Source organism: Callithrix jacchus, chromosome 22, assembly GCF_049354715.1.
Source record: "Callithrix jacchus isolate 240 chromosome 22, calJac240_pri, whole genome shotgun sequence".
Classification (NCBI taxonomy): domain Eukaryota; kingdom Metazoa; phylum Chordata; class Mammalia; order Primates; family Cebidae; genus Callithrix; species Callithrix jacchus.
Window position 1 is genome coordinate 30,299,625 of NC_133523.1, and position 18,293 is coordinate 30,317,917.

The following is an 18,293-nucleotide window of genomic DNA, read 5'->3' on the forward strand; positions in this document are numbered from 1 at the left end:
GCCCCTCCTGAAGGACGGGAGGCTTATTAAGAGGAACAGGGCTGCATGTGCTGGCTCTGGGTGTGTAGTTAGTTGATGTGAAGGGTCTGCATTCATCGGCACAGGAGGAGTCCGTCAATTACAGCAGCAGAATCAGAGAGCCAGGAGGCACTTGGGGACTGTATCTGCTACTGTCCTTGGGAGGGAGGGGCAGGATAACAAATGGGTGGGCTGATGGTTCTTCTTGGGGCGATGACTCTCGGGAGGTGCTGGTAAGGAATAATGGAAAGGAGGGCAGCCGGCTCCAGGCAGCCTGGTGCTCAGACAAGGCAGGCCTCCCAGTCCTGGCAGGGCATCTTTTATTGATCACAACTGCTTGAGTGGGCCCTGGTTACGTCTGCGGCTGCAAAACCTCTCCCGGCCTGGCAGCTCCACCCACCCTTCCCCACGGAGACCCATTAGTGCTACGCTCTCATCAGCACACCCTGATTCCATGCCTCAAATATTAAGGGAACATGACACGCTGTGGGTTGCTGGCTCCCAATGCAGCCCCAGCACACATGACAGCACGGCTGTCAACCCAGGGCCTCGTTTCCACGGAGTGGTGGCCACTGGGGACCTCTCACACCCCGCGCCATTAAATGGCCCTGCCTTGCTTCGTGCCACTGCCAGCATCGATTTCTCAGACAGCCCCCGGCCTCTGTGGCAGATGGAATTGGATGGCCACAGGCAGAATTCATTGGAGCCCTGTGGGTGTACATCCTCCCCCAGGGACAGTCAGAGGCTTCTGCACTTTCCTACCCACCTCCTGTGCTTTCCTACCCAGGGCCTAGACCAGGCCCGAGGGCCGCTCTTCTTTTGCAGGGTGACAAGCTGGATATGCCTTTACCAGCACTGGGAAAGCCTGCAAGGTGCCAGAGAGCTGGCTCTGCCCTGAAAGCACTGAAGGTTTTGAAAATAGGCCTTCTTTCACAGCATTCTCCAACAGTAGTGCACACTAGTGGCCTATGTTAGGGACAAGCTGCCTCAGAAAACCCCTCCGTGCAAGTTGACCCCCCCCAATTCTGACTGTTCTGCAGCTGCATTCCTGAACTCCTATCTAGGTGCTACAATTGAGCAAAGCCTGAATACAGCCCTCTGGACAGCTCGGGGGAGAACAGGGAAAACAAATGTTTGTTATCCATACTTGTAAATTCCTGTTTTACACATACCTGTAAAATCCCGTTTCAAACTCCTGCCACAAAAGTCACAGGACGATGTAGTGTAAGTCTGTCACAAGTTAACAAACGATCTCTGTGCCTGTTACAAGCTGATAGATGACCTCAGTCCTGAAACTCCCTTATGCCCCTCTCACCCCATATAAACCCCTCGTTTTATAAGCTCGGGGCTGCCTCCTCTGATTGTTATGGAGCAGCCCAGCAGGTTAATAAAACTTGCTTGTTCGACTTTGGGTCTACTCTCCTTTCTCTTGGCTAACCTGACAGCCTGCATTGCTTTTAAATTATTGAATTTGTTTCTCAAATGTAAACATCAGGAAACATCGCCAACAGTCTGTGTGTGCAGCTATTCTTCAACAATCAGGTTCCAGGGGCCCTGGGCCGGCGGTCCCACAGAGTGACAGCCCCTGCTGACCTCATCACTCCTGACACCTGTCCCTGTGCTCCCGCAGTTGTCCTCTTATCTGTCCTGCCTGCAGCAGACTCAGTGACCCTGAGACCTTCTGCCTGGCGCCATAAAGGGAAGCAAGTGTAGGGAACACGCGCTCCACCTGCCAGCTCCCAGCCACTGACCCCGCCAGCCTTTGCAAAGGGACTTCATGGCAGAGCCTCGGGGCCCCATTCAGGGTTCTGCTGAGTGCCCCCTTCCCAGGGGAACTGCCTTCTCAGTAGTTAAACTCAGGATCATCTGTGGGGAGGAGGGAACCTTGGAGCCAGCTGTGCCCCATCAGACACCTGCATGTCACACATGCTGTCATATGACCAGCCATGGCATGGAGGGCTTCCTGCCTTTTTTCAGAGGAGACAAGCATTGGCTGTGATGTCACTGACAGCTGAGGCCACCCCAACTGAGAGGGGGGCTGAGCACTGTAGAAATGGCCTGGGGACCCCTTCTCCGCATAAAAAGCCTCCTGTCACCTCCCACGATGCTCCAGGCCCCAGGTACCTTCAGCAACCTGGGACACCTCCCAGTTCAGGGGACTCAGTCCAGCAGGTCATGCTTTTTGGCAGGCTCCCTTCTGAGCCACAGAAAATCAAAGGCACAGGGAGCCCGAGTTGCCTGCGCAGGAGTGTCCTACAGCAGCCCTCCTTTCTGAGGGGCAAGGGAGGCCTGCAGGGCAGGCCCCTGGGTCCAGAGGTCCTGGGGTCGCATCCCAGCACGACTCCCTTCCAGCTGTGTGACAATGGACCAGGCCTTTCTCTCTCAGCCTCAGTCTCATCTATCAACGGGTTGGGGTCTGCGGCTCAGCACAGGCCATAGCAGGAGGGACGAGGGGCTCCAGGAGAGCTGCCGGTGTTACTGGAGCCCACGGGGACCACCCCGGCATGAAGCACTTGCCCTGCTGTCAACATGAGCCTTGTTTCCAGTAAAAACACCAGCAGTATTAGAGCATCAACACCGATCTGCACTGGCAGTGGCGGTGATGGGGTGACTGTTCGCTCATGTGGTCACCGCCTGCACTGCACTGTGCCCCGGGCTATTGAGGTGAACCCTGCATCTCAGCCACCTCTGATGCCCCATATGTCCCTGGGACTGGGCAGGGAGAGGAGCAAGAGGCATGTCTTGGGGAAAAGAACTGGGCATTAAGACAAATATAAGACAGTCAAGGGCAGGATGCACATCAGAACACAGTCAGCATCCACTGTGTCCACAACGTGTCCTGACGGCTCGGGGAAGGGGCACCAGTGAGGAACAGGGTCCGCAGTGAACTCAGGGGGCTGGTCCAAGGCCTCAAAAGATGGGTAGGGGAAAAACTGTCAGAGACATGGAAAACGTATTCCAGGGCAGCAGAACTGGAGGCAGGGCTGGGCCTGACTGTGGACACACAGTGCTGGCCTGCCTGGAGTCAAAGAGAGCTGGCCACCTCAGCTGGCTGGGCCAGGCTGGGCCCCAGATGCTAAACAGAGACAAACTGGCCCCTCACAGCAGTGTGCCCAGCCATGATCCCTGCGAACCTGCCTCCTACCCAGTGCCATCATCCTCGGCCAGGCTGTGTCCTGCCCATGGGAAGGGGGAAGCTGCCTGGCCGCCAGGACTGGCTCCCCTAGCCACTCCCACACCGCAGCCCCGGCTCATAGCATGGCCCACACGTGACCTCTATCTAGGGAAATGTAACTACAGGAGGGCCCCATCCAAAGCTGATGCTGCCAGGTCCAGGCTGGACCCCCAGTGGCAGGCACGGACTTCAGGTGTTTCACATTCTACATGGCGCTGACCTGCACAGGACGTGGGATTATGACAGTGCCCAGGGCCGGAGCACAGAGGCCTCCTGTGTGCCAGGCCATGGTTCAGTGTCAGGGCCTTTGGTCACTTAGACCACGGGGGCTCCCAGCTGTGCTCTCGCCTCTGTCCCAGCCCTGCCCCATTGGCAGGAAAGAGAGCTGGAGTCAAGGAGTCAGGGCAGCCCCTTTCACCTACCTGGACTTGGGACAGATTCAAAGCCCCAAGAGGACAGTCCCTCGCCAACCCAGGCCACAGGACACCCGCTGGACAACCCCACTGAGAAGTGGATTTGAAGTCAAGGGACCTCCAACATCACTCTACAAGCCTTTCATAACCTCTGGTTTTTCTGACAGGAGCATCTGCAGCCAGCCAGGGCTGGAGACACATGAAGGCCTCAGCCCAGCCTCGCAGTGACTTAGACAGTGTGCCACCGCTGAAAGCAGACCTGTCTCTCAGAGACGACTCCTGTATCTCAGCAGCCATGACCCAGATCACCAGACACTTCCACCCACAGAGTCAGGGGCCTTCCCAGGCAAAGCAATGGCTTTGCAAAGAAGCCTGAGGTGTGGGTTGCTGCCTACTCCTTCCAAATGGGAGCCACACCCTGAGTGGGGGGCTGGTGGCCAGGCGGTAGTGTCCCCGACACCCAGCTAAGCTGTGGCAGTGGAAAGAGAGAACTCCAGCAGTGGAAGGGGTGCTGGAAGCCCTGGGACACTCAGAGGAGGAGCCAGCTACCCACCTCATCTGTGTACTGGACGTCGTCCACGGCATACTTCTCCTTGAAGTGTTCCTTGGAATGGATCCTCAAAGAAAAGCACAAGGAATGCCAGGGTCAGGGCTTGGTAATAGCTCATTGTGGCCACCTATCTGCCTGCCAAGCCCAAGCCATGGAGCCCCAGGCCCATCCCCATCACAGCCAGTTCCCAGCAACCAGCATCGAGCAGGTCTGCCCAACACACACTTGGAGGGCAAAGGGCAGTGGGCCATGGAGTGACCGCTGAAGCACACCTGCTTTCCTCATCAACCCCTGCTCCTCCATGACCCTAGCCACCTACAGCCAGCCACTGCAGACAAAACCCCTATCATCCCCCTTCACTGCCAGAGACAGTTCACCAGGGTAGCCAGCCAGTGCAGCCCACCCTCTATGGCATAAAATAACCTGCCTGCCAGGTCTTCATAGAGCATCTGTAAAGAAAAGTTTATTTTATTTTATAGACAGCATTATGCTCTGCTGTCCAGGCTGGAGTGCAGTGGCACAATCAAGAGTTCACTGCAGCCTCAAAGTCCTGGGCTCAAGTGATTTTCCCACCTCAGCCTCTCAAGGAGCTGGGACTACAGGCATGCACCACCAAGCCAGCTAATTTTTTTAAACGTTTCAGAGAGATGCGGTCTCACTATGTTTCCCAGGCTGATCTGGAACTCCTAGCCTCAAGCAATCTTCCTGCCTCGGCCTCCCAAAGGGCTGGGATTATAGGTATTAGGCACTGCGCCCGGCCAAAAATTAACATTTTTAAAAAGTCAATATCACTATTACTCAATGTGATGAGAAAAACTCAAGCTTACTCATTATTCCTGAAAGATCTAACAGTGAGAAGACACAGAAACGACAAAGTTGGGCAGTCCTCATCCACCTCCTGACAGGCTCTTTGGTCACAGCTGTGCTAGGCAGACCTCCAGCCTGGGTCCTGCAAGCCGCCACCCCCAGGTTCTTGGTCAGTAGATGTGTCAGTGTCTCTGCTGGTGACAGAGCTTACGTGAGGAGAAAGGAACACGAACTGCACAAGGGAGACGCTGAGCGCCAAATCCACTGACGCACACGCACACCGTCCCACACCATCCCACTCCTGGGCCCCACCTCATCACAGGGGCTCTATCCCCAGCTGTGCTCCAGGCCCCACCTCACCACTGTCTGTGGTCTCACTGCATTACAGTCAACAGGTGCTAAGTTCCAAAGAAGCCTCAGACAAAAAACAGCAGATGGTTTCTAGATGATGCTTCCAGGGCTGTCAAGGGATGATGGTGAGGCAGAATAGGGTCTGGAGGCAGGGAACCTAAGGCTCTTTCACCAGACTTCCAGGAACTAAATTGAAAGGAAAACCTTAACTTTCCATGCCTAAATAACAAAGGACCGGAGGCTACTCCCTAACCCCTTTTCCAGGCAGATGGGTAATTGAAAGTACTTCGGATTGCAAGGGAGTCTTGATTTGCATATAAGTGCAACTTTGTAACTTCACTCTAGCCTCTGATTGGTGGCTTTCTGCAACAAATCACATGTTTGCACAGGAGCGTGACTTCTGCAACTTTACTTCAGTCTCTGATTGGTTGCTTTCTACAACCAATCGACTGACTGAGGGCCACCACTTCATTTATAAGAGGTGAGTACCGAGTGGACAATGGGAAACCTCCACGGGGTATTTGGACCTCAGAAGATTCTGTCCCTAGGCCCTTCAGCCAATGCTTGGATGGCTCCCACACTGTGAAGTGCACTTTCATTTTCAATAAATCTCTACTTTCATTCTTTCCTTGCTTTGTGTGTTTTGTTCCAATTCTTTGTTCAAAACACCAAGAACCTGGACAACTAGCAGTCAAGACCCTCTACCAACAACACTGGGGGGTATGGAGGACACTGTGCCCAGGGTGCCCCACAGAACATAATGGAGGGAGAGAACCTTGGATTCAGAGGTGACAACCTTCAAGAGTGAGCTCCTGAACTGGTGTCCTATGTGCCACTCTCGGCCTCTGTCACACCAAGGACCAGCATCACTCCCAGGAAACAGAATCCACTGCACTGAGTTCTCCACTACTTCCCTCTCCTCCCAAACCAGGAAGTACTGGCCACAGGGCCCAGGGACAGACGGGAGGGCTGCAGGGAACAACATCAGGGACAGCAAGGACCCAGCAGATGCTGGTCTCACTGCAATCAATCAGCTGCGCAGTGCAGCCCACAATGCCCTTTGCTTTCTCTCCCTTTTGGCTTCTCTGAAATAATCACAGGGTATCAAGTGCCTGCTGTTAATTAAATTTGCATGATTCAGTCACATTCACTTGTGCTTTTGAGACAGGACTCAAAAGTTAAATGGCCAAGGTCTGACACCTCCATTAGCACGGCCTCAAGCAGTTAAGGCGCAAGAATTGATGACAAGCACCTCGCCTGGACTCCAGAGGCCCCAGACTCAGGGCTTACTGTGCAGCCGGCTCAAAGGGAAGCCTGCAAACCCTTTGCTACTGAACAACTGAACTCTCGGCACCAAGTTGACCCCACAGGCCAGCACAAAAGCACATGCCAGAAATACAAAAGGCAGGGCCATCAGTGAAACCCGTGGCTGAGATAGTCACATCAACTCAGACTGCCTGGCTCCATAACAGACACCCTGCGTCCTCCATGCATTCCCAGCTCTGCCTCTAGCCCCTTCCCTTCAGCTGTGACAGGTGTGGAAAGCAACTTCCCAGCAGACTGGGGAAGTACAAATGAACTGCTTTTGAGGCCAGCGTCCTACAGAGGGGCATCTCAGCCATCAGTGTGGCACCTGACCTTGTCACCTCCACTCCCAATGGGAGTGCCACACTGATGGCTGAGACCTCCCAACTCACCCCAACTGTGCAGAGGGAAGCCACCAGGAAATTCGTTCCCACCCCTCCTGCCAAAATGCACCTCCTGAGCAGAAGGCCTAATTCTCAGCAGAAGAGCCATTCAACAATAAAACCTGAAAAGCTGCATGCAGCTCTTCCGGCACTGCTCGTTTCATTCTCTTTTAAAGGGCAGAGATAATTAAGTTTGGATAGTACTTATTTTTCGTGTTTGGGGGCTAATTATAGTAAAATCCATTTAAACCTCACCCTAAGGGATATTCGTGCCAGACTCCCACGTCAAACCAGCCACCGAAGGCTTGGCAGCCATGATTTGGTGGGGTTGATGAGAAAAGAAGTGGTGTGGCCACACAAGCCCTGCGAAGCTGGCTGGAGAGGCCCCTGGGGGGCTCTGGACTCCCAAGGGCCAGGTTGGCCAAGGCAAGAGGCAGCCACTCGGAGGAGCCAGCACCCTGCCCCACAGGGAGTCTGGGTCCAGCAGTGGCACTTCATGTCAGGCCCCATCACATGGGAAGTCTGGATAAAAACAACTGGACTGGTGGCCGGGTGTGGTAGCTCACGCCTGTAATCCCAGCACTTTGGGAGGCCAAGGCAGGCAGATCACCTGAGGTCAGGAGTTCAAGACCAGCCCAGCTAACATGGCAAAACCCCATCTCTACTAAAAATACAAAAAATTAGCTGGGCATGGTGGCTGTAATCCCAGCTCTTGGGAGGCTGAGGCAGGAAAATCGCTTGAACCCAGGAGGCAGAGGTTGCAGTGAGCCGAGATCGCGCCATTGCACTATAGTCTGGGTCATAAGAGCAAAACTCCATCTCAAAAAAGAAAAAGAAATAACTGGACTGGAGAGGATGGGTCAGCAGAGAAGCTGCTATCACCCCACACACTCTCCCCTCAAGTGCCAAGGATAGCTTTGGCAGGAGAGAGAAGTCCTCCTACCCAAAGAGGTGCTCATCCTCCACGGGGTCAGCATCCAAGGACCCCAGCTCGGCCCTGGCATGAATGAGAGGCCTTTCTCAGTGCCCAGAGTCAGCGCCCATGCCTGGTTACTCTGCGGTGACCACCAGCACCCATGGGGGCCTCGGGTGGGAAGGAGACATAAATTAATGCCACACAGTGCAGACATGGGGAGCCCTCTAGAAAATGAAATTTCAGTGAGTAGGTCTTGTCGGCTGGCTGACCACCTGCACACAGTTAATGAATAAGTAATAGGGTCAAATTATAGCCGTCACCATCCATTTCCCGCAGCCAGGCCTGCCTTCAGCTACAAACAATGCCACCTTGAGACTCACTCTGCTCACAGTGGAAGGCAGCGGCACCTGCTCCTCTGTGGCGGAGCCGGCAACCATCTGAGGATGTCATCAGCTGGACAGAGACAAAAGCAGACCTCGCCACAGTGACGCAGGCATCTACGCCCAAAGACCACCCCCCGAGCAAGGCTTCCTCACAGGGGCCACAGAGGGGACAGCGATGCCCAGGAGGCCGGAGAGCAGGCCCACTGGCCAGGCCTGCCCAGGGTCAGCACCCCAAACCGTCCAGGCAGCAGCCAAGGGAGCTCCTCAACCTCTTCTCAGAGGCCTGCGTCCCGCAAAGAGAGCCCCCCACACCCTGCTGATCACAGGGAGCATGGGAGGGAGCCACCAGAGAGGCTGGGGAAGCCTTGGTCCTTGGGGCAGTGCCAGGAAAAACACACAACACACTCTCATCACAAACACACAACACACCACACACATCCACATACAACACAGCACACTCACACCCACCACACCCCATCACAAACACCTTACACACTACTCACATACCTACACACACCCTCATCAGAAACACTCTACACACACCCACACACAACACAGCACACTCACACCCACCACACCCCATCACCCTACACAACACTCACAAACCCAAGCACTCACACCCATACACTCTTCAGAAACACCCTATACACTACACACAAACACATGCCATCACAAACACCCTACACAACACTCCCACACACAACACACACACCCACACCCCCTCACATGCACCCTATACCACACACCCACACAACACAGTACACGCACTTCCATCACAACCTACACACCACACACTCCCATCACAAACACCCTACACACCACACACAAACACACCCCATCACACCTACACACCACACACACTCCCACTCACAACACAGTACACACATACTCCCATCACAACCCACACACCACACACACAACACACCCCATCACAAAAACATACACACCACATATTCCCATCAAAAACACCCTATACACCACATACACACCTACTCACAACACAGCACACACGCCCACACATTCCCCCTCACATGTACCTACATGCCATACATCCACACACAACACAGCACACACACACCGACATCACAACCACCTACACATATCACACGACACAGCACACACCCATATGCACCCTTCCTCAGAAACACCTTACACACCACACCCCCATCACAAACACCCTACACACCACGAACACAGCACATGCCGCCCCACAAACAACATACTCTAAATGCATCACACACACACCTCACACACACACGTCCTCTCCACACCACATCCATACATACCCACCCCTTCACATGCACCACATCACACACAGGTACTATATGCACATGCAGCCCCCCACACATACACCATACACGTGCAAACCCTCCCACCATACCCGAAGCCATCTCTCACACGGGAGGTGGGTATGGCTCTGAGGAGGGTGAGCACCTCTCCCTGTACACCCAGGGCTGGGCACAGAACAGGCTGCAAAGGTCCCAGGAGGGTCCCCCCACCTGGTCCAAAGTGGCTCCCAACCCTGGGCTCCGAAGCTGCCTGGGGCGCTGACTCACAGAGGCCCCGGACACCCCATAGCCAAAGCCACCCTCCACTGCGCCCGACTTCAACGAAAAATGGTGGAAAACACTCTCACATCAAAAAGATACCACACTGTTGTGAGCAGAGACTGAATAAAAATGCATTTGAAGCTACTACCCTCCCCTCCCAGGACCAGCCTGGGGTGAGGAGTGGGCCGTCCCCAGGCTGCCCACGGTCCCAGGCGTCTGCAACCCTGACAATAGCAAGAGCCGTTCTGCAGGAAGTGGCAGATCCTGCAGACGGGGGTGTCGTTTCCCTGGGCGACTTTGGATTGCAGTATCTGCCAGCTGGATTTTCAAAAGCCATCAGATAGGGACTCAAAAGGAAGCTGAAGAGCTGAAGGTCAAATGTGCAGTCTGGTGGGTTTTGCTTGCAAAGGCCAGGTACTCCCGTCAGCCTCGCTCCAGGTGCCCTATTGATTCCAGGAGCCGCTGGAAGTAGCCGCAGGCAATCAGATCTGGCCACTCCCCAGCTCTAGTCCCACACAATCAACCCCGCCCCTACTGCCCTGTTACAACTGAGCCTTCTCTCCCGGGGGCTCAGGCTGGGGAGACTCAGACAGGGTTACCCCAGGGCAGAGGAACAAAGAGGCCTGCTGGGGGTGGCTGTGGCAGGGAGCCAGGACTGCAGGCACAAGGGTCTACCTCTCAGCTATGGGGCCAGAAGACCCCTTGGGACCAAGGCTCCCTGATCTGACCTGCCCAGCATGCACACAGCTTTTTCCAACAGGGGAGACCCCTGCTGGAAACCCCTAAACAGAACACCCAGTGGGGCCCTGCTTAGGCCCTGATCAAACCTTCCCTGAAGCTGTTCCTCCTTCTCAGTCCGCATCTCACAGAGGAGGCATCCTCCCCAGCTGCTTCTCTGAGCAGTGGGACATGTCAGCAGGCTCTGGGCCAGCATCGAGGGCCATGAGGAGGCTGAGAGGGCATCCAGCTCAAAACTGCAGAGCCAAGAGTCACCTGGCACAGGGGCCCTAGCTAGTTCTGAGATGTGCCACTTGCAAGAAGGGCTGAGGCCACAACTCTGCTCTGGGTGGTGAGAGGATGCTGGGAGAATGCTCCTGTGGAAAGCAGACCTAAACTCTTCGTCACTGCTGTCCCAGTTACAAGGGCTGGGGAACAAACAATTCCAAAATTTAATGGAGTGCAAAACCACCAATCACGTTCATGGACTCTGAAGGCTGAGAATTCAGAATGAGCCCAGAGAGGACAGAGAAGCTCTGCTCCATGACACCTAGGACCTCAGCAGGTGGAAAGCTGGGGCTCAGAACCACCTGGAGCTCATGCACGCTGGCGGCTGCTGCTGCTGGCAGCTGGAGTCCCCCTGTGGTGGGGAGTTGTGCTTCCTCATGGTGTGGTGGCTGGGTTCCCAGGGTGAGCACCCCACAGGAGAGAACCAGGTGGAAGCCACAGTGCACTTTACAGTCTAGCCTCAGATGTCACACAGCAACACTGCCATATCCGTCATGAAGCCCGACCTGGGTCAGACATGAGGGAAAATAGATGTCACCTGCAGACAGCAAGTGGCCGGAAACACTGCTGTGGCCGTTTTTGTACAAGACAACCTGCCTCCTGGAACCATCCCCACCTCATGTCACTGTCACAGATGTAACCGTCCCTGGAGCAGCCAGCACTGTAATTCCAGTCCAGGGGGGCCTCCCGAGCAGCATCACAGGGAAGGAACTAGAGCCCCAAACATGACCAGACCCACTCACAAGCCCCACGGCCTCTCAGAAGCCACACTGAGCCAGCAGGTGAGCTCAGCTTCTGACTGCAGCTCCAGCAAGACCTGGCAGCAGGACCCGCATGGGTCACATCACCACGCTGAGCCATTTCCTGTTTTATAACAGGGCAGTCATAAGGATTCCACTGGGAATGGGATGAGGGTTGACAATAAAGATTGTGACAGGATGAGAAGGCACCGTCAGGCGGGAGCCCCGAGGGGCAGCCTGTCAGGAGCCCCAAAGGCGGCCAGCCTAGGTGTGTCTACTCCATGCTCTTCTTCCCAGGGGCGGAGCCAGGAGACCACCCCCAGGAGAAACAGGCCTCTTCTTCTGTTGCCAATTGTGCTCCAGGGTGAGTCCTGCCCAGCAAAGACCCCAGTCTTGCCTGGCTGGAATCCTGCCAAGTGGCCCAAGAGCAGAATGATCACCAACTTGTAAGCCTGAACCCCTCGCCCTGAGACAGCAGAAGCAGCACACACCAACAAAGACAGAAATGAAGTCTGTACCGAAGGGAGGGGCGGGCAGGGCGGCGCTGGAAGCAGGGGAAGCCCCGCTGTGGCCCCAGTCTGGCCCTTGGCACAGAGCCCAGTCCCTGTGGCAGCCAAGGGCCTTGTCATTCAAACTAGCCACAGCCTCTCCAGCCCACCTGGTAATGAGTGTTCTGGGGCACCAGGCAGCAGGATCCTCTGATTACCTAAAATCTCCCTGGTTAAGCATCTACCCCAGCACATCTGAGCAGGCGGAACAGCTCTGGGGACCTGGAACAGCAAACACCTTGGAGGGTGGAAGGTGCCCAGTAGCCTGAGCCTCTGCTCTGTCTCACAGGTGAGCCAAGAAGGCAGGGCCTGCGCAGTGTCCAGAGGCAGGCAGCAAATAACATGCCCAGCATATCAGTGACCAGCCTCACAGAGGGGATCCCGAGACCCAAACCCAACCTGCCACCCTCAGGTATGCACAGGGCCAAGCCATGCCTGTCAATGCCATGCAGGAGTGACGGCCACCCGGGGCCAAAGCCTCCGGCATCTTTTTCAGGGTGTGGGGAGCTAGAATTTCAGGATTAACAAACTGCACTTCCAAACAAGCAAGGCCCCCCGGCTGACAGGCTCCGATTATTGAAGTAACACCAGGGATTCTGGTCTCGAGTCCAATTAGAAAAAATGACACGGACACATGTGGAGTGGTTTTTAAGGAGCGGAGAGTTTAATAGGCAAGAAGAAAGGGAGAAGACAGAAGGAAGAAGCTCCCCAAGCCGAAAGAGGCAGTCCCCAAGTGCAGTGGACACCAGCCAGGTATAGATGCAGAGGCTGGAGGAGATGATGTCTGATTTGCATAGGGCTCAGGGGATTGGTTTGACCAGGCACATCATTCAGGTAGCCCTCCGAAAAAGCTGGCCCTCCTGCCTCAGCCTTTTAACATGTAAATGTAGGGCGCCAAGGATGTTCTACACTCTCGTGGATATGTGGGGGTAGCTGTGTTGCCAGGAACTTGTGGGGCAAGGGCAAGAAGGCCTTGGGAATCGCCAAGTTGGGTGGACCCAGGCTCTAAAGGCCAGCATTTGCATATCAAAGGTTGCCAGCCTGGTCTGAGAGGTGAGGCTTTACAAGAAAACCTCCCAAGGACCCCTTTACCTCTCTATCTGCCTAAAATAATTTCTTAGTACCTTCTACCACACAGTCATAGCTTCAGCTCTGACATCCCTTCCCAGGGCTCTGGCTCGAGGCAGGCTGTGACAACCCTGACCTCATCCCCTTCCTCCTGCGGCTCTTCCCTCCTCGCCATCCCCAGGCCCCGCCTAGCCCTGCCCTCCTACCCTACCTCCCCTCCACCTCCCCTCCCTTCCCCCAGCCCGTGGTTGGTAGCTGCAGTGCCCCAGCCAGGTTGCTCCTTACTTTCCCATCCAGGTGGCATGGCTGGCAGGAAGCCTGGGCACAAACAGGGTTGATTTCCCAGTGTCAACGTCGATGACGCCATAGCAGCCTGGCTCAGTGACACCGAATGCCCAGTGAAAGAAGGACTCCTATGGCAGGAATAAGAATTCTCGTTAGCCAGTGGAATGTGAGGTGCAAGCAGGGACCAGGTGGCTGCATCCTAGCCCTCCAGAGAGCAAGTTCGGGCCAATCATGTAACTGACCCTAGCCCCTCACATCCCTTCCCCTCAGCACCCGGCTCCTCAGCTCATCCTCCCACGGTTTGGCAGAGGGCAGCCTGGGAGCTTCTCTACCCTGATGGGAGCCCTCTACCCTGCTGGGGTTTCAGGCAGATGCCCGAGCCTGCCTGTGTCCCCACCCCCTAGACCACAACAGAGCGCCCTGGGATCCCGGAACCCAGCAGCACCGAGTGGTCTAGCTCAGCTCTGCCTCTCTGCCACACACAAGCAGGCAAGATGCCCCCCGGATTCTGACGCCCAGGCCGGATATCTGCACGGAAATGGATTCCTCCATTTAGGACTTCTTGCTTCCCTCTCCCACCCCCGGGCGGCTGATGACTTCAGTGTTTAGCAATGAATGCTGGCTGCGCTAACAGGACGTCATAAAGGTATGAAGTGGAGGAGGATCTCTCCAAAATTAGCCTTGCATACCATCAGAAAGGGAGCCAACAGCTGAATTTAGGAAATCGGTTTTTAAGCCACAGAATATTTAAACCTGGAGAAGCATCAAGACTAGCCGGAGAAAACTTATTTAGACCTCCACGTCTCTCGCAGCCATGGGATTGCAGGCGTCCAGCTGCAACAACGGAGCAGAGAGACAGGACTCTGGGCAGGAGGTGCTTTTAGTAAAGAAAAACACAGCCTGCAGTGGCTCAGCAATGGGTCTCAGTCCATCTGTGGCTTGCTGGGGCAACAGGGTCCAGTTAGGGAAGCCACGCCTTGCCACATCCTCTACATGCTCAGCTTCCCTTCACATTCCCATCTCTTCTCTGACCAGGACTCTGCATGGACACGTCCCCTAGGCTCTGCCTGCCCCAGAGAGGTTCTGAAGTCAGGCTCCAGCTCTGAGCATGGCAGCGGGGAGAAAACAGCACTAGATTGAGAGTTGGAAGACGAGGTTCCAATCCCAGCTCTGCCTCTTGGTAAGTCATCTCCCCTCTAAGCCTCAGTTTCCTCATCTGCAAAATGGGTTTAGTGCTAAGATCTGTGAAAGTGGGCCCAGCTCAGAGCCTCACAGTCTTCCTGGGTGGGTGTCCTCGTGTTCCTGTGCCTGGGGACTGAGTGCTGCCAGTGACTCTCAGTCATGGCCACCATGGCCAGGCTGGCTTCCTGCAGCTGGGCTACCCGCCATCCCCACAGGATTCTACACCTTCAAGGAGCCCCCAGAAAAATTACCAGGTGAGGAAACGGAGGCTCAAGGAGGGCCACAAGGGGCAGCACTGGCCAAGCTGGGGCCTCCAACTCGTGCTCAGGGGAGCAGCTCCGTCCCACCCCCACCACCCACTCCCACCTGCAGCCAAGGGTGGCAGGCTCACCTGGCGGAAGAGGACCCCAGTGTCGGTGCAGTAGCGCTGAGTCTCCTCCCCACCCTGCAGGACCACGAGAGAGCCGGCCTGCACAGCAGGGTTCTTCCGCAGCCGCTCACACAGGCGCTGCCGGTTCAAGGCAAAGAGTGCCAGCGGCACCTTCAGGGTTTCGTTCCCCAGCCAAAACGAGGGTCTGCAGAGGCAAGAGCACACACCGCCAGACGGGCCTCTGTTAGTACCTCCACGCATGCCCACACCCGGGGTCGGAGATGACCAGAGGCCCAAGCCTGCCATGAAAGCCCCATCAGCATGGGGCAAGCTGCCCAAGCTCTACCTGCTTAGGACACAGAAACAGCCCCTCACTGAGCTGCCTGAGGACCGCAGGACCTTGTCTCCCCTCCACTACCCATGCTGTCCTGAGTCCACCTCCCTGCTCCTCTGTCCCGCTACCAACTGCCCAGCAGGCCACAGGGACTCCATACTTCCCGATCTGCAGCAGGTCCCCCATCCTTACCAGCCACTTGGTGCCCATGACCCTGGGGGCCACTCTCTCTGTGGAAACCCTGCCCAACAGCAGCCGGTTCAGGCTCCCCACCAGCCGGGCCCCTGGTCCCTGGCTCAACCTCCCTGCTGGAAACCAGCTTGGCCCAACACTGGGGCCTCTTCCCTAACTGGCTCCTTCCTTCAGCTCTGCTGAGCTCACCTAGTCCCTTAGCTCAAAGGACCATCTGCATCTGCAGACTGATAATGTCCGGCTCCAGACTCACAGACCCATGGGCCACCCTCAGCAGGCATAAGATGGCCCTGAACCAAAGCTGCTCCTCCCCACCTCCCCTACACAAACCACCTGCACCTGGACAGTCACCCAGGCCATTCCGGCCTCCTGTCTTATCCCACCTGCTGGCCACCAGCAAGGCCTGCATTCTACCGTCAAAGCACATCCCCATCTCCAGGGCCACCTCCCCATGTCCCACCTGGACAACTGCAGGCAACTCTCAGCATCACTCTTGGCCCCAGCTTCCCCACAGCCTGGTCTGCACCTTCTGCCAGAAGGGCCCTTTCGAAATGCCAATCCCAGAACACACTCCCTGCCCAACCCCGAGCCAGCTGGCTTTGCTGAGTGCAGACTGCTCCCCAGCCACGAGGGATCCGGGCCCCCACTTCGCACTTGGTTTCCTCCACTGCAGCATGGGCATCCTCGCTCTTCCCTAAACACCCAGAACACTCCCGTCTTTGCTGCTACAGTGCCCTGTGGGGAATGCTCTTCCCAAGGGCATCCCATGCCCTTTTACCCAGCCTCTGCAAAAATGCCCCTTTCCTACCCACCCCATCCCCCAGCTCTCTTCAAGTCTCTCTAGTGCCCCCATAACTTTTCACTTATTTGTTTGCTGGGCCTTCAGGTAATGTGTAAGCTCCCTGAGGGCAGGGACAGAGCAGGTGTCAGTATCTGCTCTGTTGAATGAATGAATAAATGGTTGGTGGTCCTGGCAAGCAGGCTGGAGGCCAGGAGTGGAGACATAATGGGGACTAGGTGGAGGAGGAGTCAGGCAGAGGAGGGAGCCCCTGCAGGCTCTCCAGCCAGGGAGCAGTGGGTGGGCATGGAGGTCGAGGAGGCAGGGATGTCCCAGAGCCAGTCCCAGAGCACAGCTCTGCCCGGGGACTGCAGTGAAACTGCGATGAAACCAGCCCTCACAGCACACCAAGGTGAAATGGCCTGGGGCACCTCTCACACTCACCTCACATGGGACCCTCAGAGGCCCTGACCCTCCGGCCAGGGTCACATGAGCAGGTGATACCTCCTGCATATCTTGGCTCCAATATGACCTCAGGATGCTCTTCCCTGGCCTCCCTCTTTGAACCTGCAACTCTTCTCCCTGCCCAACCCTACTAGTCCCTGACCTAAGGTTTCCCTACTTGCCCTCCAGATACAGCCCACTGCTCTGTGCCCAGAGGCCGACCTACGCAACCTCCTCAGCATGCAACCTGCCTCCTGCCTCCAGGTGGGCTGAGCCAACCGCAGGCACAACAGGCTGGGGGCAGGAGGAGAGGGAGGACATTGGATCCACTCCTCTGGCTCCCGCCCTGGGGACCCTGAAACTAAATGGCTGGGGGTGCCCCTCCATCCAGGGCCACTGCTCTGATGAGGCTGCCCTGCCCCACAGCATGGCCCTTGCTGGGTTTCTGACCAGGTTTCCCCATCTTCTTTCCAGGGTTTCCTTAACACACGCACAGCTCTGCATATGGTCTCTGCTCTCAACTCTCCTTAGTGGCCCCCTGGAAGGAACTCCTGGTGTGGGGCCAGGTCCCCGGCCAAGACAACACTTAGCACTCAGCAGGTGCTGCCTGGTGCTTCCTGGTGTTCTCTGGCATGACCCTCTGGGTGGAAACATGAGAAGATGGAGCTCCAAGTTGCCTTGGTCACTGCCGTGCCCCGCCTGGTGCCCTGCCTGACGCACAGCAAACGCTCAACACATATCTGCTGAATGACACATGGTGTCACAAACACAGCTGTGAGATAAAAAGATGCCACATCAGCGTGCAGGAAGCAGCCCTCGAGCTCCAGCCTGCCCAGGGAGGGTGGAGGGTCAGCCGCACATGCTGACATGACTAGAGCCCCCTCCCGATCCCCGACGTGCCCTTCCTACCCTCCAGGAGGGTGAGCAGGTAGCTGGGTGGACACCAGCGGCCAGGGCTTCCTCTAGGTCAGGGCTTTTCTGCCACGCTCAGCCATATGGATGAAAGGGTAGAGGGAAGTCACTGACAGTTTGTAAACATGACCACATGCCAGCTGGCTGTGCTGTCGGGAACTGAAAGTGCAGTCGCCAGCACCTCGTGCTCATGTGTCCCCCATGGACTCCCACACCCTTTCCCCACATTCAGGAAAGCCTATGGTGGTGGAAGCTCCAGGTGCCTCGTTCATTGCTATGCTCCTGCCTGGCACCCGGCCAGCTGTGGCACGGGGCAAAACCCGTCTCTGCAGAGTCCTCAACAGCACAGGGGCAATGACACCAAGGCCCCACTATGGATGGCCTCAGCCACCATCATCGAACAGCATGACTGGTCAAAAATGCCCATCCTCAGCCACCGGCCTGCAGACCCCAGCCCTGTCCACCTCTCCCACACTCCCCTCTCCCTGCCTGGCCTCCCTCCTTAATCACACCAGGTGCTGGCTCCCCATGGCCTGACACCATGCTCCCACCTGTAATGCTTGCAGAAGAGCTGGCCCTCCCCC

At 56.2% G+C, this 18,293-nt stretch overlaps 1 protein-coding gene across 2 annotated transcripts in view; it reads right to left on the reverse strand.

Moving 5' to 3' along the window:
- PEPD (peptidase D) overlaps positions 1-18,293 on the reverse strand; it is a 127,528-nt gene that overhangs the window by 107,282 nt on the left and 1,953 nt on the right. For both annotated transcript variants that reach the window (XM_017967595.4, XM_008987700.5), the window contains exons 2-4: positions 15,071-15,254; positions 13,498-13,625; positions 4,160-4,223 (exon numbers count right to left, since the gene is read on the reverse strand). In XM_017967595.4, the coding sequence (XP_017823084.1) occupies positions 4,160-4,223; positions 13,498-13,625; positions 15,071-15,254 (376 nt within the window). The remainder of the gene's footprint in view (positions 1-4,159; positions 4,224-13,497; positions 13,626-15,070; positions 15,255-18,293) is intronic.